This window comes from Cydia strobilella, chromosome 9 (genome assembly GCF_947568885.1).
Source record: "Cydia strobilella chromosome 9, ilCydStro3.1, whole genome shotgun sequence".
Classification (NCBI taxonomy): domain Eukaryota; kingdom Metazoa; phylum Arthropoda; class Insecta; order Lepidoptera; family Tortricidae; genus Cydia; species Cydia strobilella.
The window spans coordinates 10,101,989-10,122,567 of NC_086049.1; the positions used below are offsets into that span (position 1 = coordinate 10,101,989).

The following is a 20,579-nucleotide window of genomic DNA, read 5'->3' on the forward strand; positions in this document are numbered from 1 at the left end:
GGTTTGGTCATGTTATTCTGCAAGTGGCATCGTAAGGACCCGATTCTGAGTATTTTTTTCAGCCGTCGACTTAGGAGCATAAGTTAAAGTTTTTGCATTTTATTATTACCCGTCTAACCTTATTTAATGCCGCCAAATTACTGTACTGTGTCGGTGTTATATCGGGCTTATGTAGGGCTTAGAATCGTTAGTATCTGTGTCGATTGCTTGTTACACCCTCCCTACTGAACTATCTCGGCCGGCCAATATGAATTTTTCGATTTTATGTTTTTATCTATTGAGATCCTAACGATTTTAATGTCTGAACAAACGTGAACTAACGTCGCCCGATGGATTCACATAGTTAGTTTGACTGATTTCGGGGTGGGGTGGTTAGCGTGAAGACAGCCACCCCACTTTAAAAAAAAATGAAGGAATCGGGTCCTAACGATTTCAATGCTTGAACAATCATGAACTAATGAATATCTTGCTATCTAGACCAAAAAAACTAACAATAAATGGTTTGGGGTGGCTAGCGTGAAGTCAGCCACCACCATAGAATAAAAAATATATAAAACCACGAAAATCTTTTAATCTGTTTTGAATACCCGCAAGTTACCGTACTGTATCGGTTGTATATCGTCTATAGATGCTTATTTAGGGCATAGAATCGTTAGTATGTGTCGATTGCTTGTTACGCCCCCCCTGCTGAACTATCTCGGCCGGCCAATATGAATTTTTTGATTTTATTTTTTTATAGCAAATCTATTGAGATCCTAACGATTTTAATGCCTGAACAAACGTGAACTAACGTCGCCCGATGGATTCACATGGTTAGTTTGACTGATTTCTGGGTGGGGTGGTTAGCGTGAAGACAGCCACCCCACTTAAAAAAAAAAAAATGAAGGAATCGGGTCCTAACGATTCCAATGCCTGAACAATCATGAACTAACGAATATCTTGCTATCTAGACCAAAAAAACTAACAAAAAGTGGTTTGGGGTGGCTAGCGTGAAGACAGCCACCACCATAGAATAAAAAAAATATAAAACCACGAAAATCTTTTAATCTGTTCTGAATACCCGCAAGTTACCGTACTGTATCGGTTATATATCGTCTATAGATGCTTATTTAGGGCATAGAATCGTTAGTATCTGTGTCGATTGCTTGTTACGCCCCCCCTGCTGAACTATCTCGGCCGGCCAATATGAATTTTTTGATTTTATTTTTTTATAGCAAATCAATTGAGATCCTAACGATTTTAATGCCTGAACAAACGTGAACTAACGTCGCCCGATGGATTCACATGGTTAGTTTGACTGATTTCTGGGTGGGGTGGTTAGCGTGAAGACAGCCACCCCACTTTAAAAAAAAAAAAAAAATGAAGGAATCGGGTCCTAACGATTCCAATGCCTGAACAATCATGAACTAACGAATATCTTGCTATCTAGACCAAAAAAACTAACAAAAAGTGGTTTGGGGTGGCTAGCGTGAAGACAGCCACCCCCTTTTATTTTTTAAAAAAATCGATTTTGGAATCGGGTCCTAACGATTTTACCTACTGAACAAACGTGAACTAACGATGAACTAACGATATAGATATGCCATTTGCGGGCAAACGAAATGGGGTGGTCAACTTCACGAGCATGACAAGTATTCTCTTTGCCTCCTGGGATCTCCTATATTCGAAGAATCTTTTCCCGGTTATATTTCTAACTCTATAACTAAATTCAAAAGTCACACGAATCGCTTACTCGAAATTAGCCCTCATTATGCTCTTGTGATTCTTAAATTTTGTCTTTTTGTCCCTAAATTTACATATGTGCTCCGCTGCTGTCCTTTTTGGAAACATCAAAATTTATTGTCGCCTTTAGATGATTTGATCAAAATTAGTTTAGAGACTATTCTAAACATTCAGCTAAGTGAGCCTTCCTGGTCTCAAGCGTCCCTCCCTATTCGGTTTGGAGGTTTAGGAATTCGCAAAATTTCCAGTGTGGCTTCCCCAGCCTTTTTGGCGTCCACTCATAGCACGTCTGGTCTCATAGGAAATATTTTAAGGGCTTTGCCCACAAACTGTGAGATTGCGGGCTTTGAGGACGCCAAAAATGCTTTTAAAATTGCTTGCCCGGGAAAACAATTTCCAGACAACCCAAATTCACAAAGGAGTTGGGATAATGTTTACTGTGATTTAACTTACAATATTCTCCTAAACAACTGTACAGGTCCAGACCGCGCGAGGCTTTTGGCGGTCGGAGCCCGGGAAGCGGGTTACTGGCTACATGCCCATCCTTCGCCTAATACTGGTACTTTCTTGGATCCGGCCTCCCTTAGACTGGCGACTGGTTTGCGACTCGGGGTTTCGGTGTGTACGCCACACATATGCTCTTGTGGCACGGACGTGGACCGACTGGGACACCATGGATTATCTTGTCAAAAAAGTGCCGGCCGTTTTTCAAGACATGCGTCGCTTAATGACATAATCCGTCGGTCTCTTGCCACCATCAATGTACCCGCTCTTCTTGAGCCGACTGGCATTATCAGAGATGATGGCAAGAGGCCCGATGGGATGTCCTTGGTTCCTTGGAGCTTGGGACGGATGTTGGTGTGGGATGCTACCTGCGTAGACACACTGGCACCGTCCCACCTCCAACGGACTAATGTAAAAGCGGGCGGAGCGGCGGAAAGCGCCGAAATTTTAAAACGTAATAAATATAAGAGCCTCGGTAGAGAGTATCATTTCGTTCCATTTGGAGTTGAAACTCTAGGTCCATGGGGTCCCAGCGCGCATAAGTTGTTTGCAGAAATCGCGAAGCGTCTGGTTGACGTAACTGGTGACCGAAGAGCTGGCGGCTTTCTCGCACAACGTATCAGCATTGCGATACAGCGGGGAAATGCCGCCAGCATTCTTGGTACAATGCCTCAAGGGCCTATTTTAGATTTAAGCTAGTTATTAATTTCGTTTACGTAGTACCACTGTATGAACCAGATTAATATGGGACCAACTTGGAAGTAGCTCCTTTCGAACAAAAAAAGAATTACTCAAATCGGACCACGGGTCTCGGAATAATCGGTGAACATACATAAAAAAAAAAAAAAATAGCCACAACCGAATACAGAACCTCCTCCTTCTATGAAATTGAAGTCGGTTAAAAAACGAATCAATTACACTTCATTCATCGAAATTGGCTTAGTAGTTATGCGACACAAGCAAACTAACGTATTTAGATATGCATCTAGTTCTACCCAAAGATTTCAAAAGTAAAGATATGTACTAAAGATATGCCCGTTCATGCACAAACGCCATTGCGCACCAATTTTCTGGCTAATCTCGGATAAAAACGGTAATCGTCGTTTGGTTTAACCTAGATTGGTTACATCGGTAGAATTAAGTTAGAGTTATTTTAACATTTAATTTTCAACAAGCAGAAACGTCTGCGAACGATGCTATTAAGCTTAGAATAAATTTAAAAGTAAAGAAATTACTGCCTTGGGTGAGACTTGAACTCACGGCCTCTAGATCCGGAGATCCAGAGGCCGTGAGTTCAAGTCTCACCCAAGGCAGTAATTTTCCCACTTATAAATTTATTAAAAAGACAGCATGCAAAATAGTACATTTCGATGCTAGTGCGGAAAGTATGTCATTACTTCACGAGTACCTAGATATGTACCGAGACTCTGGACGAGTGAAGAATGACATTTCCGCACGTATATCGAACGACGTTTTTTAATACAGTTGCGAAAAATAAGAAAAATAACAAGAAAGGAATAAAAACAATATCGAATGTTGCCTTTGGAAACTTATACATTGGAAAGTATAAATTTAAAAAAAATTTAAAAGTATAAAGCACTAGTTCGCGAATACCAACTTTCCGCACGCTAAACAGCTACGTTAAGTAGCACTTTTTGAGCAACTGTATTAAAATAGTTATTTACGATACAAGTGCGAAAAAGAGGAAATTCGAAACGAGTGGCGATAAATTAAAACAGAACAGAAGGGAGTGTTTTAAATCGACACGAGTTGCTAATTACCTATTCGCACGTGTATCGTACAACGTTTTACAGTACATATGGCAGTTTAAATTTTTGACATAGTTACGAAATGTGCTAATTTACGCACTAGTGCAGAAAAGTAGCACCATATGTACTGTAAAATATAATTTCTTCCTTCCTATTAGCTTTTTCAAGACTGTAGTATTTTGTTAATTGAAGTTTAGTGTTTGTTATATTGCAGGAAAAAGATAACATATTTTATTAATTCTAAATTTGCTACAGGAATTCAAAAATATGTTTAAATTTTTCGGCCTGTTACAAAGGAGTAAGGTGTAAAAAACCGGCCAAGTGAGAGTCGTACTCGCGCACGAAGGGCCATTACGCAAAAAACGGCAAAAAAATCACGTTTGTTGTATGGAAGCCCCACTTAGATATTTATTTTATTCTGTTTTTAATACTTGTTGTTATAGCGGCAGCAGAAGTACATCATCTGTGAAAATTTCGACTGTCTAGTAATCACGGTTCATGAGATACAGCCTGCTGACAGACGGACAGACAGATGGATGGACGGACAGACGGACAGGGGAGTCTTAGTAATAGGGTCCCGTTTTTACCCTTTGGGTACAGAACCCGAAAAATGTATCATAATATCTTAGATGTCAACTGTACATGTTTATTAAAGTCTGTGTATGTAGTTTTAATATGTATATTTAGTTATTAAATTTATGTGGTATAAAAATGGAAAAGGGCTACTAAACAACATTTTGGGACTCTTATTAAACAATGTTTGTAAACAGATTAACATCAAAGATATCAGAAGGTTCTAGGGTTAGGTTATCGGAAGGACTTGTTCTGGTTTTTGCTGTGTTAGTGATTAGTGATAATGATAACTTGTTATCTAACAGTAATTATAAATGAACTAATATTTTGTTATGTGTTTTGTTGGTTATTAGTTTTATTACCATGTGTGGGGTTTCTTTATGATAACAATTGATTTTCTCCAAAATGATTTTTGTTTTTAATTATGGTGGCAAAGAAACAGTAAATGTTATCTTAATTCACTATTTAAATTAGAATTAACATAACTTTTGACTCTCTTTTTGCATTTTTTCCCTAACCAGAATCATTAGGACAATCAATCGAGCGTCATTGAGGCTTGAACTCGTTAACTCAGCAATTTTTTAGCTTTGAAGGGATAACGCTGGGTACATGGGAATCTCATACATATGAAAAACCTATAGGCACATTTCTTTTATGAAAAACCCAAGACTGTAGTCCCTCGAAAAATCAGGGAATTCAATATAGTTGTGTTGTTAGAGGACTTTGACGAGGAAATTCCTATTCAATGGTGTGAACAAATGCAAACAATCAAACACCCTGTCAATGAAAAGACAGACAAGTTTTCTAAGCACAACCCATTGCTAAATGCATGCAATAGAAGGCAAACAAGGAGACAAGTGTATACATTTATTTAATCTGAACGAATTGTTGCTATCTAGGAATTAAAAACAAGCTTGCATAACATGTTTATTTTTGCATCATGTCACATAATTAACATTGAAAACTACCTGAGTCAAGTGTTGGAATACTTGGAATAAAATTCAAATATTAATACAACTAATTGTTAATCAACAAACAGATGCTAAAACAAAAACATTGTTAACCCAGGTGTGCCTAGCATGACATTGGAAGCTACTATTTTGTTTGTCTGATGTTTTGATCAATGTTTTAATCTACTATTCTAGAATTTACTACAAATTATATCAGTTTCATTAATTACACAGATACCACGCTCCTTTTTAATCAACTAGTTACAATGAAAAACATGATTGAATTATAGTAAATAAGTAGTAACTAATAATATTCATTGTAAAACAGCTCTTAATGCTGTGACATAAGAGTACTGATTGCAACAATGTTTAAGTAAATAAACCAACTCATATTTCCTGCAATTGCTGAAAGATATAATTTAGTATTTGTGACTCCCTTCGGGCATGTTTTAATTTATTGCCACTTGTTTTGAATTTCCTATTACTTGTTAGATAATGCATTTTTATTAATTGTTAGATAATGAACATTCTGTAGTTGGAATTCCATAAATATGTTTTATAGCATAAAACATGATGAAAAAAACCATGCAATTCCAACTAAAGAAGTGTATTCTTTTTCTAGTTTTAGCCATACCATCTTTGAGTTTCCAAATAATATTTCCAGAGTGGGGCTCCACGGCCACCATGCCGCCTCCTAACGTAGCGAACAACAGGGGCCGGTCATCCCGCGCTCGCGACAACTCAGTGCTCTCCTGCAAAACAACACAAATCACACACTAGCATTCAGAATATAGCTATTTCAGAGGCATGTAATTACTAAATGCCTCAAGAAAAGGCAAGTAATCAATGCGATGCACTTGGCAACTCTCACGAACCTTCGATTCCTTGTCCACTATAGATCCGAGGCCGTAAGACCCGAACACAAACAGTGTTATAAACAACAAGCTCTTCATCTTTTTCTATTTCAATACACCTTAGTAAACACAAATATTAAATCACATTATTTTAGACAAAAACAATGAAACAATTCTAATACAAAAGAAAATATTTTTCATGTACATGTTTTGGCCACAAGTTCGACGGAAATTATGTACTTTTGACATTGACAGTATGACAGCAAACGTCGTAAAGTGAACGAATGAACTGTAAGTGAACGAATGATTTTTCGACGAGTTAGTCCTCATGCACATGATTGGACTTTATGCGATTTATAGTCTAGCAAACACAACTTGTTAGTCAGTAACAACCAGGAAAATAATACTTTTCCCTTTCTTTTGGGTGCTAGTACTAGCTTAAGACAAAGACCCTATAATTCTGTCTATTTTGGGCCAAACTATAATTGGTCAAGCAAATCTTGGCAGTAGAAAAGGCGCGAAATTCAAATTTTCTTTGGGACGATAACCCTTCGCGCCCACATTTATTAAATTTGCCGCCTTTTTCTACTGACAAGATTTGCTTGACCAACTATACATATAATAATTTTCGAAAACTTGTCGAATGTATATTCATGGCTTTATTTGAATGGATATGATAGACAGGAACTCATCGGAAACAAGCTGATTTGATTTGACGTTTTGTTTGTCCCGTCACGTCATGAACAGAAACAATTTTTCAATAAGCGAGTAAGCGAGTGATAAAAATTGTAGAAATTTCACGGACTTTGTAATATATTAATTACACCTAAGATATGCCCACTATGAACTGAAATGAGTCCCTTTGCTAGTACGAAATGAATGTGATACTGAATTATCTTTAAATATGGAACTGTCCGGCTCGGGTATGTGTTAAAAATATATTCAAATTTAAGTATTATTAAATAGTTTCGTTTACATATTGTCTGGAAGAGTTGACCTATTTAATATATTCTTGCACAACAGTTATTCCCCGTACCGGTGTTTATCAAATTATCAGTAAACACAGACCATTTTTTGTTTCTTTGACAACGACAGCGATAACAAACTCGGTGCGCTACGCACTTGAGAGTTAGTTTAGTGTTATTATTAAGTTTGCGGCGTTAACTCCTGCGTGTAATAAATTGTTGTGTAAATGCAATAGTTTAAGCCATTCTCATTGCAGATGTGTAAGTGTACACTACTATATTGTGTGCCTTTGTCTGTTTAGTGTGCGTAAAAAGAATGAACAATTTATTTCAGGGAAATCCCCAAACGCCTCGTTGTCCTTTAGATACAATGCTAACAATGAGGAACTGGAAGAGTTGTACCACATGTGTGATGATGATCCCCCTACACCCCAAAATGACCCTCCCAGTAGTCAGAACGAAACCGCGAGTCCGAAGAAAGCAGATAAAAGCTCATCTATACTAGACAAATATTTCAAATCAATGAGAACAGAAAAACCGCCAGATAAAGAAACTGATGATCCAAAATCTGAGCCCAAACCTGTAGATGACACTAAACCAGCTGTTCCTCCCAAAGAAGTAACATCATCTCCTATGAAAGAGTATTTAAACCGTTTAGGAAAGCGGACTACTACTTCAGAAGGCTCCATTGATGCTAAAGAAAGCTCCAATGAAACTTGGAAGATCTTCCATGACTTTAAGTTCAAAATAGCACAAGCTGTTGAGGATATTAAAACTCGTTCTGTAGAAGGTAAGGATTGTAGTATTTTATTTTTACAATAATACATTGTGAGTCTTGTGTTGTCTAATCAGTGTATAATCTATTCATAGAAACAAAAGAAAAATCAGTGCCAAGAGAGAATTCTACATCAGATTCAGAAGAAAACTCTGCCATCAAAGACTCTGATCAACAAAGTGTTGGAGATACTGACAACCAGGTAAGTGTCTAGTGCTTAAGTTTACTAATGTAATTTTTATATTTATTTAGAAACAATTATTTACATTATCCTTACAACCATAATATTAGCTTTATAACTTTAAATCTTAATAAATTTCTCTGATGAGATCCTAAATCTTATTGTCATGCTGTGAAAGTTTAATTTAATTTAATCCATTTGCCTTTTTGAGATCTATATGATCTTGAAGAATTAACAAATGTAGTTATCCTAACATAATAACACTGACACTGACAGTTTAAACAAAGAGAATTGAGTGTATAGAGGCATATTGTCATAGTATATTTTCACTAGACTTATATTGACCGGGATATAGACCGTGATTACCTTTTGTATTATTTGTGAGCTCCCGATATTTCAACGCAGTTACATGCATCATGTTCACGGGTGACTGAAGATAGCGGGTGGGTGTCAAAGTTGTGTAGACAGCGCTCTGTCTACCCTCATTCTTGCGCGTCGGCTGCGTTCACTTTCAACGTTACCAACGGTCGCATTCACACTTGTTGGACTTGTTCGACGCGCAAGAATGAGGGTAGACAGAGCGCTGTCTACACAACTTTGACACCCACCCGCTATCTTTAGTCACCCGTGAACATGATGCATGTAACTGCGTCGAAATATCGGGAGCTCACAAATAATACAAAAGGTAATCACGGTCTATATCCCGGTCAATATAAGTCTAGTGAAACTAACCGTGAATCATTCAAAACTCTAATAGTATATTTTGTAGTTGCAGTAAATTTTACTGCCATCTTTCGACGCAGGATTAAAACAAAAACAAATTATATATATATGTACACAGTGTTTCATGACCCACTGAAAACCTAAAAACAGTTTGTTCAGAATCGATAGGAGAATCGATTGCGCTATATTTTAATGGGGGTATTTTTTATTTTTTTTTGCACGGTAGTACTATTAGTTATTCTGTGGCTCAGTCTACAAGTTTGTAATGCAACAATATCAATAACTAGCATTTGCACGTTATTTGTCATAGAATTACCAGTCGAATAGAATTGTTAAGAAAACTAAACAAAGAATATTTTTTTTAATATTTATCGGAATAAAGAATGAATACTCAAGATGAGTTTAAAATAAAAAAAAATCTGTTGGGATCTCAGGTTTTCAGTGGCTCAAGTAACACCGTGTATATGTGTATAATTTTAAATTTTAATTTTTCATGTTTTTTAAAATGACATGATATGACTTTGACCTATATTCTTTCACTGATATGTGTTAAAATTGTTAAATGTCAAACAGTGTCGCCATCTACATGAGTAAAGGCCAAAAGTATGGCGCCAACTTTTTGGGCATTAATTTATCTTGACACGCACGTTTTTTCTCAGACTTTATTTATCTTATACACCTCATAGGTCTTTGCTTTGAATAAATTATTTTGCTGGTAGCAATTACTGACTGACAAGAAATGTGATACTTTGTATACTTACATGCTCTTGAGATAACCTCTTGTAACTTAAGAAGTCTATTATGATTGAGTGAACATGTACCTATTGGGGTTTTCCTCATAATGTTACTTACAACAATTATTTATGCATAGGGCTGTCATTTGCATTTTCCTTAAAATTTCCAAAATCCAGTGTTTCAGTGTTAGTGTCAATTTAAATTGATTGAAGTAACTAAAATAATTTTAGAGGACATACAGTATATTTTTGACCACACCAATAAGCTTGATATGGTCAAAAAAAATTAACCCTTTGAACAGCACTCGTATCATGCGCGGCGCGTCATCGTAAACCTTGTTGCAATGCATGAAGGTTGATATTAGACTGTAGCCGCGCGCGTCAGTTGATGGCTTTGGCGGTCAAAGTGTTAACAAAACTGCTTTTTATATTTATTTTGCAATTTTAATTTTGCCTATGTTACGCTAGGTTAAACTAGGTTTTGTCGTGAGGCATGAAAGGCAAAAATGTGTCATACAGCCAAAGTTGAAAATTTGTATTTAAAATAATATTTTCACCATCATTGGCCACAGCATCTTTACAGATTTTTCACCAGGCTTTTGGTTACTCAAAAAGCGGAAAAAAAAATCAAGCAACAGATAAAGGGATGATTGATTGATCGTGTTTTTAGGGTTCCGTACCCAAAGGGTAAAAACGGGACCCTATTACTAAGACTCCACTGTCCGTCTGTCACTAGGCTGTATCTCATGAACCGTAATAGCTAGACAGTCGTAATTTTCACAGATGATGTATTTCTGTTGCCGCTATAACAACAATTACTAAAAACAGAATAATAAATAAATAAAAAGCCTTTTTATTCCACAACTACTAATAAAACATTTACAATCTTAAAAAAATATATTTAACCTTACATACTATAGTGTTAGGACCCCTGTCGGGTATAGGCCTCCTCCAACCTCTTCCACCGAAAAACAGAATAAAATAAATATTTAAATGAGGCTCCCAAACAATAAACGTGATTTTTTTGCCGTTCTTTGCCTAATGGTACGGAACCCTTCGTGCGCGAGTCCGACTCGCACTTGGCCGGTTTTTTATGATTTGGATGAATACTTTATGTATGAGACCAATTAGCATGTTAACAAATAATGTATTTTTAGTTAAATCATTAGTTAAGTAGCAAATATAATCTTGTATACCCGATATGGGTTGCCGTTGTGACTGTATGTGTATAACATTGTATTCCACCTTATTGTACACGGTAAACAATAAATGACTTCTATTCTATTGACGAAATAATGAAGACTGGGCTATCTTTCTGTATCTGTAGTTAGCATAAAAAATCCACTAAATTATGTCTTCTTATGTGATAACTTGCAGTTTTTCTGTTTATGACAATATTGACAATTACCATATGTTTCCATCAGGTATCATCTCTTCACAGTAGCATTCAGAATCTTTCTGAAATCACGCAGCCGGTCACGGCCAAGCCTACCGACCTCGAGTCGAGTCTTCCTTTAGAAAAAAATAATTCGGAATCCAGTGATGATACACATAAGAATTTAGGTAAGTCCATCCTGATCAGATTTAGGGAAATACAAACATTAGAAATTCCGTTTATTCGAACAAGCCTAGAAAATGGTCAACAACACTTAAGTTTTGGAAGGTTTCTGGTATTTTCAGAACCTCTTTGGGAATAGAAACTATAAAAAGCGGCCGACCAAAAATGTTATATGATGTGCTAGGTTAAAGGTATCTTAACCTAGCACATCATATAACAATTTTGGTCGGCCGCTTTTTATAGTTTCTATTCCCAAAGAGATTCTGAAAATATATTCGTTCGTAAAAAAATACATTTCCTGTCGTGCAGCCAAGTAATATTTGGAAACTTTATTCTTAATCCTATTATATTCAAATTCCGATTTATTTTAAGCCAGTGAATCAGAAAACGGTACGGGAGATTTACTAGATGACAGCAGTATGTTAGAAGTGGAGTCTGGCGTCGAAGCCCTGGAGGACACCAACATCGACGCGCTCGGAGACGTCAACCTGTACAAAGACTCTGAGGACAAGAACCCTCCCGTCCTGAACATCCTCCCCTGTACCGTACAGAGGTCAATCACCCCCACAAATTTCGGATCCCCACTAAGCAAAAATAGTATACCAACAGAAACTCCTAGGCACTACTTCTTTAATTTCACAATGTATATTCTTACTTTTTTACTAATTGTTAACTACCTCCTATTCCCTAACTCCCACGCCTGGAATGGGTTCCTGCTCGGCGTATGGACGGTTACATTTGGAAGCAATTTGAAGCAGTGGGTTTTAGCCACTTATTTTAGTACTGACAAGGAGCCTAGAACTAGCTTTTTTCAGTTTAAGCGCAGCAGTGCTGTACCGTACACGTACAGTGTTCCTAATGTTAAAGAGCATAGACCAATGAAGAAACATGAGGTATGTATCAGTTAAATATGTAGTTCTTGGAAAAGGGATCAAGCGGCAGATTTACGCCTTTATTAACGATGCTGCTGCATTAAGGTCCCTTTTTCTTGAGATTAGCACAAAGTATTTACAGATAAAACTTATTGATTTCTAAGCCATGTTGTGATTTGCAGGGATGGATAAACCATTATAGGTTTCATGAATATGATGCTTACACGTATCACATCAACAAAACAACAACCGCATTTATGAAATTAGAAGGTAAATGTACAATGCAAGCATACATTATTATTACAGCCATGCACTTCCATTTAATTGATTGATTTTGTTGTTTTTTTTTATAATAACTCCGTGAATATACAGGCACATAGTACTATCCTCAAATCCTCATACTCAAGTGTGTAGATATATCTATAGTTATTTCGTATCTTGGTTGCGTCGGAGTATACTAACTTTATCGTTACAGACATTTATAAATATATCATAATATAGATAATTAGCAGTGACCGACCTTTTATTTATTTTTTGTTTTAGGCTGCAATTTAAGGATATCTTACACAAAGACAAAAATAGCGAAGAGAGCGCTTTGGGATGAAAAAATAGACAAAGTAGTTTTCTACCAGCATAGATTGTATAATTTAACAGGAGCCAAAGTATTCCTGCTGCCAAATGGACTTGTCAGTAAAAGGTATGGAAAACATTTTCTCATTGTTTCCCTTTGTTACTTTGTGTATCCAGGTTTTGCAACATTGCGTAAGGGTAAGAGGTGTAATATATTAAAGTTACTTTTAACGGGTTACTCATATAATTTTAGTCGAATAATCAATCGCCATGTTTCGATCCGTTAAGGGGCTACCTGAGGTTTTCATCGATTTTTGACAAGTTTTAAATAGTATCTCCTACCTTTGCACTACATATAGAATTATAAGACAAGCGGCTATCGGTTCTTCAATCTTTTATCTCCATTTTTGTCTACCGGATTGTGAAAAAAATGAATACTTATTTATTTATGATTGTTTTAAACATTGTCTAAAAAAACACTTTTTTCGTATCTCGATTGCTGTGAAAGATCTTACTTATACGAAATCTACATATTTGGGTTCGTCTTAGACGTCTCTAAAAATTTGTCTAAGGTTTTAATTTTAAACTAATTAACACAAAAGTTATGGCCAGAAAACCAGTTTTTTTCCTAAAATTGTTCAACTTTGATGCCAAATATTTCGAAAACAATGAACTTTGAAGTAAATATTGGATACTATATTGCTAAATATACTGTTAATATGATAAGCTACAAAAAACATTAGAAAACTAAGGGATTCAAATCGAAGGTCATTGGGGCATGGGATCCCCTTAAGAGGATAGTCGACAGGAGCACCGTCTCTAGCGAGCGCGCGACGTGTACGTGTACCATTTAAAATGTTCGAGTATCACAGAAATGAATATCCCGTTTGCAATGTTAATCATTGGAATTCGGAAACGGGAAGGTTATCTTATCTCGCTTATTCAGAGCGGCCTAACTGGAGAATAAGTTATAGTACAGATAAACTCGGGTGACTTTTCGGGCTTCGATCCTAATTTCTTAAAAAAAGCGGTCTTTTATTACTAGCGACTACGAATAGTCGCGTAAAAAACCTATAGTTATTTGTTATACAAGGGTGCAAAGTTGTATTTTACCCGCGAGTGTAGAATTGAAACACGAGCAAGCGAAAGGATTCTATAGTTGAACCACGAGCGAAGCGAGTGGTTCTAAAATAGAATCCTGAGCGTAGCAAGTGTTTCAACACACGAGAAGTAAAATACATTTGCACCCGTGTGTAACACAAAACTTTTCACCTCACTATAGCGAGGAAAGTGCAACATCCACAGGCGTTATATCATCTTCATCACTGAAATCACTCATTTTTTACGATATTATAACAAAAAACTCTGGAAATTCTGTATTTTTACGTGAGAAGTTTTTAAGTAAAAATTTTGTTGACAATGTTGACATTTCTGACGTATGAAATGTCAATGATGCGTTTTGAAATTGCGTCGACTCAACTTGTGCGTTCAGAATTATATTTAACATCATTATTAAAAAACAAACGTTTCTTATGGAACTTTAAGGTTTATGAAATTATTACATAAAATCATTAAATAAAGCTAAATTTGGTATTTTTTATTAGATTCTTAAACCATTTGTTTAATAGAACCGTTTTTCCCCCGAAGGGTAAAAAACGGATATTTAGGTTCCTGCCGAAGCTTGAACCACATATGAGATAACACCCTTGTAACTCAGCCCTAATTAAGGGAATTTATCAACTTGCAGCGCCATCTATCGCGCCACTCAAGTACTAATGTCGCCCGGTTGCTAGCGCTCGGCTGCTTTCTCGTCAGTACCATATGTATAAGCCGGCAAGGCCCTTAGGCGTGGTTCAAGCTTAGGCAGGAACCTAAATATCCGTTTTTTACCCTTCGGGGGAAAAACGGTTCTATTTAGGTATCCTTGCCTCCCGCTTGAACCACATATGAGACGTGTTTAAACCTCTGCCGGCGCTGGCCCGGGCGTACTGTGACCTGTGACTGATAGTTATAATATTTATGCAAAAATCACATAAGAATATGGGCTTGAAATATATTCCGTATTGATATACCAAAAGATTGTTTGCGTCAAACCTTAATGACTAGAATTTCCTCATTTGTAATTATCGATAGATACGACAATCGTTAGCACTGACTGGCAACATAACTAAACTTATTCATTGCGACTATGTAAGTATGCTGAATCACATCTGAAGCTACGCGAGCTGTGATGCTTGCAAAGTGAACCCCATCAAGTGAGTTTTATATCAAACCCGTCCACACTACCTCTGATGCTTTCCTTACAACACCCCACTAGGTGAAAATGATAAATAGGTTATGTTGTATAATGTAATGATAATTATTATTTTACAAAAAAAAGAATACTACTTGTCTACTGCTTAACACAATGAAATATAGAACTGCCGATCCATCCAAAAATCTGTTTCAATTCGTAACTAATTGGAAAAACCCTGGGTCCTCTCTGATTTAAAGTATTTTCTATCAATTAAATGTAAATTGGTAAGTATAGGTCAGATGTAATGTAATATGTATTTTAATATGCACGAATAACCAAATGTTTGTATTTTTAGACATTAATAGTTATTTACTATACCGGCTTCATTTGTACATAGCCCACTACGTAATGACAACAAATTCCGTAAATGTGTTGAAAATTATATGTATACCTACATAATGTGTTTATTTGCGGAAATAATTGAATTGTATTTCGAATCGAGTACTGCTCTGCCTGAAAGTAGCGTCAGAAAATGAAGAAGAAAATACATCATTTCACGATTTAGCACTTTAATATCTAGTAACAACTTTCAGCTAGTAGTAGTTTCAACTGAGCCGATAATACATCCTTATTGAGTGGTTTTAGGTGAGGGTTGCTTTAAAACAACCATATTAATGTTAAGCTCATAGCTTAATAATTCTTATATGAAATGGTAGGCTCCTATTTATTTTAAGTGTCAATTATGCTGCTAAATTTACTATCCACACATAACTGAAAACATGCCATTAGGCTGCTACCGCTTCAACTGAGCTTATATTATATACTTGTTAGTCATGCAAGCGAATGTAACGAATGGCGAATGAACAGAATTACTGAGTACTGACACGCAGGTGACAATCGTATGGTGTTGATGATTGTAAATTTAAAGTGATGCTGACAACTCCAGTTGTTGTGGATGGCATCTCTCCATGATACTGTGCGTTTACTGAAAATACGTCTACCAAGTAGAATATTTTAGAAGATATTTTAATCATTGAATCATTCAAATGAGTTCACCTATCGCCACTCTTTAGGTTCACCAATCTTTAGGTTTGGCATTTTAGGTTATTTAACATTCACTCTTTCTGGTGGCGAATTGATTCCCAAAATGAATATTTTATGGTTCGCGCGCTGGTAGTGGATTGTACAATAGTTTATTGTTAGTCTTAGCACACTTCGTGAGTTTTTTATTGCTTTCGTACCTATACATACGATCTTCTAATAAGAGCGTAAACACCTCTTGGCTGACCACGGAAGACTCTTTGAATAAGAATAGACGAAGTGAAAATATCCACTTTAAATTGTAGTGCAACCTATTAAAACCAATTGCGAAACTTTCGTGAGACTAAGACAAATTACATTACATTACAGTATTATTTGTTTATGTCCACGGGTCGAGCTTCATAACGTAATCTAATCTCAAGTGCTGCGCTAGCGCCGTCGCGCGTGTGGTGTCGTGGCACAGTTCGTATTGACTCTTGACACGTGTAGATGCATTCATTACCAAATATTAATTTTGATAAGAGATTTAGCAATGCAAGGACGTATGTTGTTTATTGACTTTCATGCAATTGTGCCATCAGGCAGGGTACAATGCTACAAATATTTATTTACCCCTACTGTAATCAGTTTGACATATACACACAAATAAAAACACTTTGAACTTTGTATATCAGTTGAATTTAGACTGTTTTTATTATCTTGAAGGAACCCTAGTACTAATCTGTCATCATGATGCCCCCAAATAGACAATTATTTGATGATCTAGGCCTTTCTGCGACATATTATTTGTCACTTCGTTGACGTAAAGCTGATATATATCTAGAAATCTCATATTTACTATATTTAATGAATGTATCATGAATATATAAATTGTAGTTGTCTTCACAAGTAATGCTGTAATTCGATTAGCAGCGCGTCTGCCCTATATCCAAGACACGATGATTTTGTAGGGTACTACAAACCTACAACACTACTTGATTGCATTGACGATGATGTTTTCAATTGCGAGTACATGTCATACGAGACCTGTTACAACAGTATGCTGTAAGCCCTGAACTGCTGTAAGCCCTGGACTTCTACCTTTCAGTTAAGCTTGTAGTATTTAGATCTGGCAATGACAACAGAACTAGTGTTGATTTTTAGAGTACATTGCACTCTATTTAACCGGCGAGCATATTGTAGTCATGAGACTACTAGAATCATATTCGGCTTAGATCTTGCGCGATCCTTTGATGAGCGTTCTAACGTTATTATCAAGCCTCTGATTCCGTGCACTGGTATCTATTTGGGATTTGACCTAGTTGACTCGTCTTTTTAAGGATGTTCTCTTTCGGGTATTCCTCTAAGAATATTACATATTATCTTGAACTTGGTTGCCTTTGGCCTAAAACGCCGTATGTTATAGTTCTTTTGTAAAAGCATGTGACTACTTCGTAGGAAGGGAAACATCTCAACTAGAAATCGAAAGAAGGGTTTGTATTTCCGATCCGTGCTCTTTTCGAATCAGGTATCTGCTATCGGTGACTGCCTGCAAATATTTTCTAAATATTACTCTTGTATGTACGTTTGCGTACGTTGTACCTTTGTATGTACATATAATGGCTTGCCCCGCAGTCCACATGGTTTCAAAGATTTTGAAGTGATTTCATTTATTTGTCTTATTGGAAAATCAAACAAACCCTCGGGGCAAATAACGAGTTTTATTGTTTTATCATGTGTAGTCGTTTGAGTTAAAGACTTCCAAGTTCATTTAGATACAAAGCCGTGGACCATGGCTGTTGGTTCGACGGTTTAGTTCCCTTAGTTGTCTTCACTAATTTAATTCGCGATTTTTCGGTACACAGGATCAGTAACTCCACTCTAACTGAACTACCGAAAAATCTTTTCATAAATTCTTTCTTTATTTACACAAAGGGAAGCTTCGTCAGACATATAACATCTACCACTAACGAAACCGATGTTTCCACTTCTATTGATCAATAATGGGTGACAATGCGGAAGGCCATATTAAATTAGTATTGTAGTCCTTTTAGTCATTCTGTGAAAGCACCTCCTACAAATACCATTTCGTTTCCGATAGTTATATTAATAGTAATGGAACTCTTTGAAATGGAACTAGAACGTTTGCGGTCAACGTATTATGATTTAAAACCCGCTGCTAAGATAATCTTTCAAAGTGGAGCTCGTTACTTACAGCATTTGAAGCTGAGTTTACAAGTTTCTACCTGATTGATGTGAATATAGCATTATAAATGCTTTTGTTAGTTCGGCCTTTTGAACGGAATGTGATAGAAGGTATGTTTTCTACGTGTTACTCTTAGTTCTGTGGTCTCTGTGTGACAGCTACTTAGTAGATGTTTTGAAATATAGATAATTTCTAGACTAGCGCAAAGGTTTCTCTTTGTGACAGGCCGCTATTTTGTAGCTATAGACTATAGTCAACATTAGAAGAGGATACAGGAGATGCTTTATCCCCAAAAAAGACTATCAAAACCTGACTAGTCATTCAAAAGAGGGATTAAGTGCGATGATTTTTCACTCATATATATCATAATATGACAGTTGTAAACGAATTTGTATTTTACGTGTATTGATAGTCCTATTCAGAGGAGAGAGTTTTAATCTTCTTTTCTTCTTAAAAACAGATGTCGATTTTCCTTGCCTCCCCCTCTCGTTTTGGTAAAGGATCTAGTTGGGCAAAGTATAACACAAGGTTTTTCACTCTGTGCTTTTCCCTCTGCACAGTTTCTTAACTGCCATTTTGCAGTTGGTTATACAGTTACGATCCTCAGAATGTATATAGGTAGGTTAGTTTTTTAGGTTCGTTCACGGCAAACAATTCCTTGTTTGTTATCGACCAAGACCAACATTTGTACACAACCAAGATTTACTGTAACTGCGTTTCGTTATCAATTTCGCGCCAAACCCGCCAATTGAAATTCAGCTGCTCATCGTCCTAAAAGGTGGCACACAATTCGATCGATGACGTAGACTAACCGGGTCGCACATGGGTAATATCAGGACCATGCAGATCTTTAAAAAAATGTGAGTCCGACCAAGCAGACATCGAACAATAATGCGACCAATAAGACGTCCGCCACCGTATTAATGGTAGACCATGAAACGACGGTTGTTTGTCTAACAAGACAACGTTATTTCATTGTCATTTCAGAGGACGATACAATGCCGTCTCATAGGACGACACATTAGGGTCTCACGATACGACAAAATGTCGTCTTATCGAACAACGGAATCTAGTTCTACGGGGCGACGCAATATCTTCTCACGGGACGATACCACGGGATGACGCGATATCTTTCCACAGGATGACGCAACTCATCAGGACGACGCCTTGTCGTTTTACCGGACGACGCTTGGCGTTCCACAGGGATGCCAAGTCGCCTCACGAGACGACGCTACGTCGTCTCACGGGACGACGCCACGTCGTCTCACGGGACGACGCCACGTCGTCTCACGGGACGACGCCACGTCGTCTCACGGGACGACGCCACGTCGTCTCACGGGACGACGCCACGTCGTCTCACGGGACGACGCCACGTCGTCTCACGGGACGACGCCATGTCGTCTCACGGGACGACGCTTTGTCGTCTCACGGGACGACGCCATGTCGTCTCACGGGACGACGCTTTGTCGTCTCACGGGACGACGCCATGTCGTCCCAGAGGCATAAGTACCAGTGTACTTTTTATGACGGTGCCTGTAGTAAGGTCACTGCGTCTCGTCGCTGGGCCACGGGCACCGAGCGGAATGTCATCGGAATGATGAATGTCAGGGATGCCATGTCGTCTCACGGGACGACGCTTGTCGTCCCAGAGGACGAAACCATGAGGCATAAGTACCGGTGTACTTTTTGTGACGGTGCCTGTAGTAAGGTCACTGCGTCTCGTCGCTGGGCCATGGGCACCGAGCTGAATTTCACGAAGTCGGAGGTATTCAAAATTCTTCCACGTCCCACAGGACGACGCCATGAGGCATAAGTACTTACCCGTGTATTTTTTATGACGGTGCCTATAGGAAGGTCACTGCGTCTCGTCGCTGGGCCATGGGCACCGAGCGGAATGTCACGAAGTCGAAGGTATTCAAAACATTTTCACGATTTGAAATTTCTCGATCTTCTTTAAACTTGCTTTGTAAACGTGTTGCTCGGCTGAGTTACAAAAGCGTACTGACGAGAAAGCAGCCGAGCGCTAGCAACCGGGCGACATTAGTACTTGAGTGGCGCGATAGATGGCGCTGCAAGTTGATAAATTCCCTTAATTAGGGCTGAGTTACAAGGGTGTTATCTCATATGTGGATCAAGCGGGAGGCAAGGATACCTAAATGATAATAATTATCAAACGAATCATTATTATGAGCGTTTTACGTTTTGTTATCTGTCAAGCTACTTAAACACGCTCCATCCAAGGTCAAATTACTTTCCCCTAAAATAGAATCCTGAGCGTAGCAAGTGTTTCAACACACGAGAAGTAAAATACATTTGCACCCGTGTGTAACACAAAACTTTTCACCTCACTATAGCGAGGAAAGTGCA

The 20,579-nt window shown here is 37.6% G+C and overlaps 2 protein-coding genes across 2 annotated transcripts in view; one reads left to right on the plus strand and one right to left on the minus strand.

The window, feature by feature from the left end:
• The window catches only part of LOC134744283 (serine/threonine-protein kinase/endoribonuclease IRE1), a 45,952-nt gene extending 39,332 nt beyond the window's left edge, over nucleotides 1-6,620 (minus strand). The window contains exons 1-2 of the mRNA XM_063678036.1: nucleotides 6,394-6,620; nucleotides 6,153-6,270 (exon numbers count right to left, since the gene is read on the minus strand). Coding sequence (XP_063534106.1) covers nucleotides 6,153-6,270; nucleotides 6,394-6,471 — 196 coding nt within the window. The 5' untranslated portion in view covers nucleotides 6,472-6,620. The remainder of the gene's footprint in view (nucleotides 1-6,152; nucleotides 6,271-6,393) is intronic.
• A 515-nt stretch (nucleotides 6,621-7,135) lies between these two features.
• The window catches only part of LOC134744268 (testis-expressed protein 2), a 30,647-nt gene continuing 17,203 nt past the window's right edge, over nucleotides 7,136-20,579 (plus strand). The window contains exons 1-7 of the mRNA XM_063678017.1: nucleotides 7,136-7,295; nucleotides 7,672-8,127; nucleotides 8,208-8,314; nucleotides 11,175-11,313; nucleotides 11,681-12,201; nucleotides 12,363-12,450; nucleotides 12,724-12,877. Coding sequence (XP_063534087.1) covers nucleotides 7,277-7,295; nucleotides 7,672-8,127; nucleotides 8,208-8,314; nucleotides 11,175-11,313; nucleotides 11,681-12,201; nucleotides 12,363-12,450; nucleotides 12,724-12,877 — 1,484 coding nt within the window. The 5' untranslated portion in view covers nucleotides 7,136-7,276. The remainder of the gene's footprint in view (nucleotides 7,296-7,671; nucleotides 8,128-8,207; nucleotides 8,315-11,174; nucleotides 11,314-11,680; nucleotides 12,202-12,362; nucleotides 12,451-12,723; nucleotides 12,878-20,579) is intronic.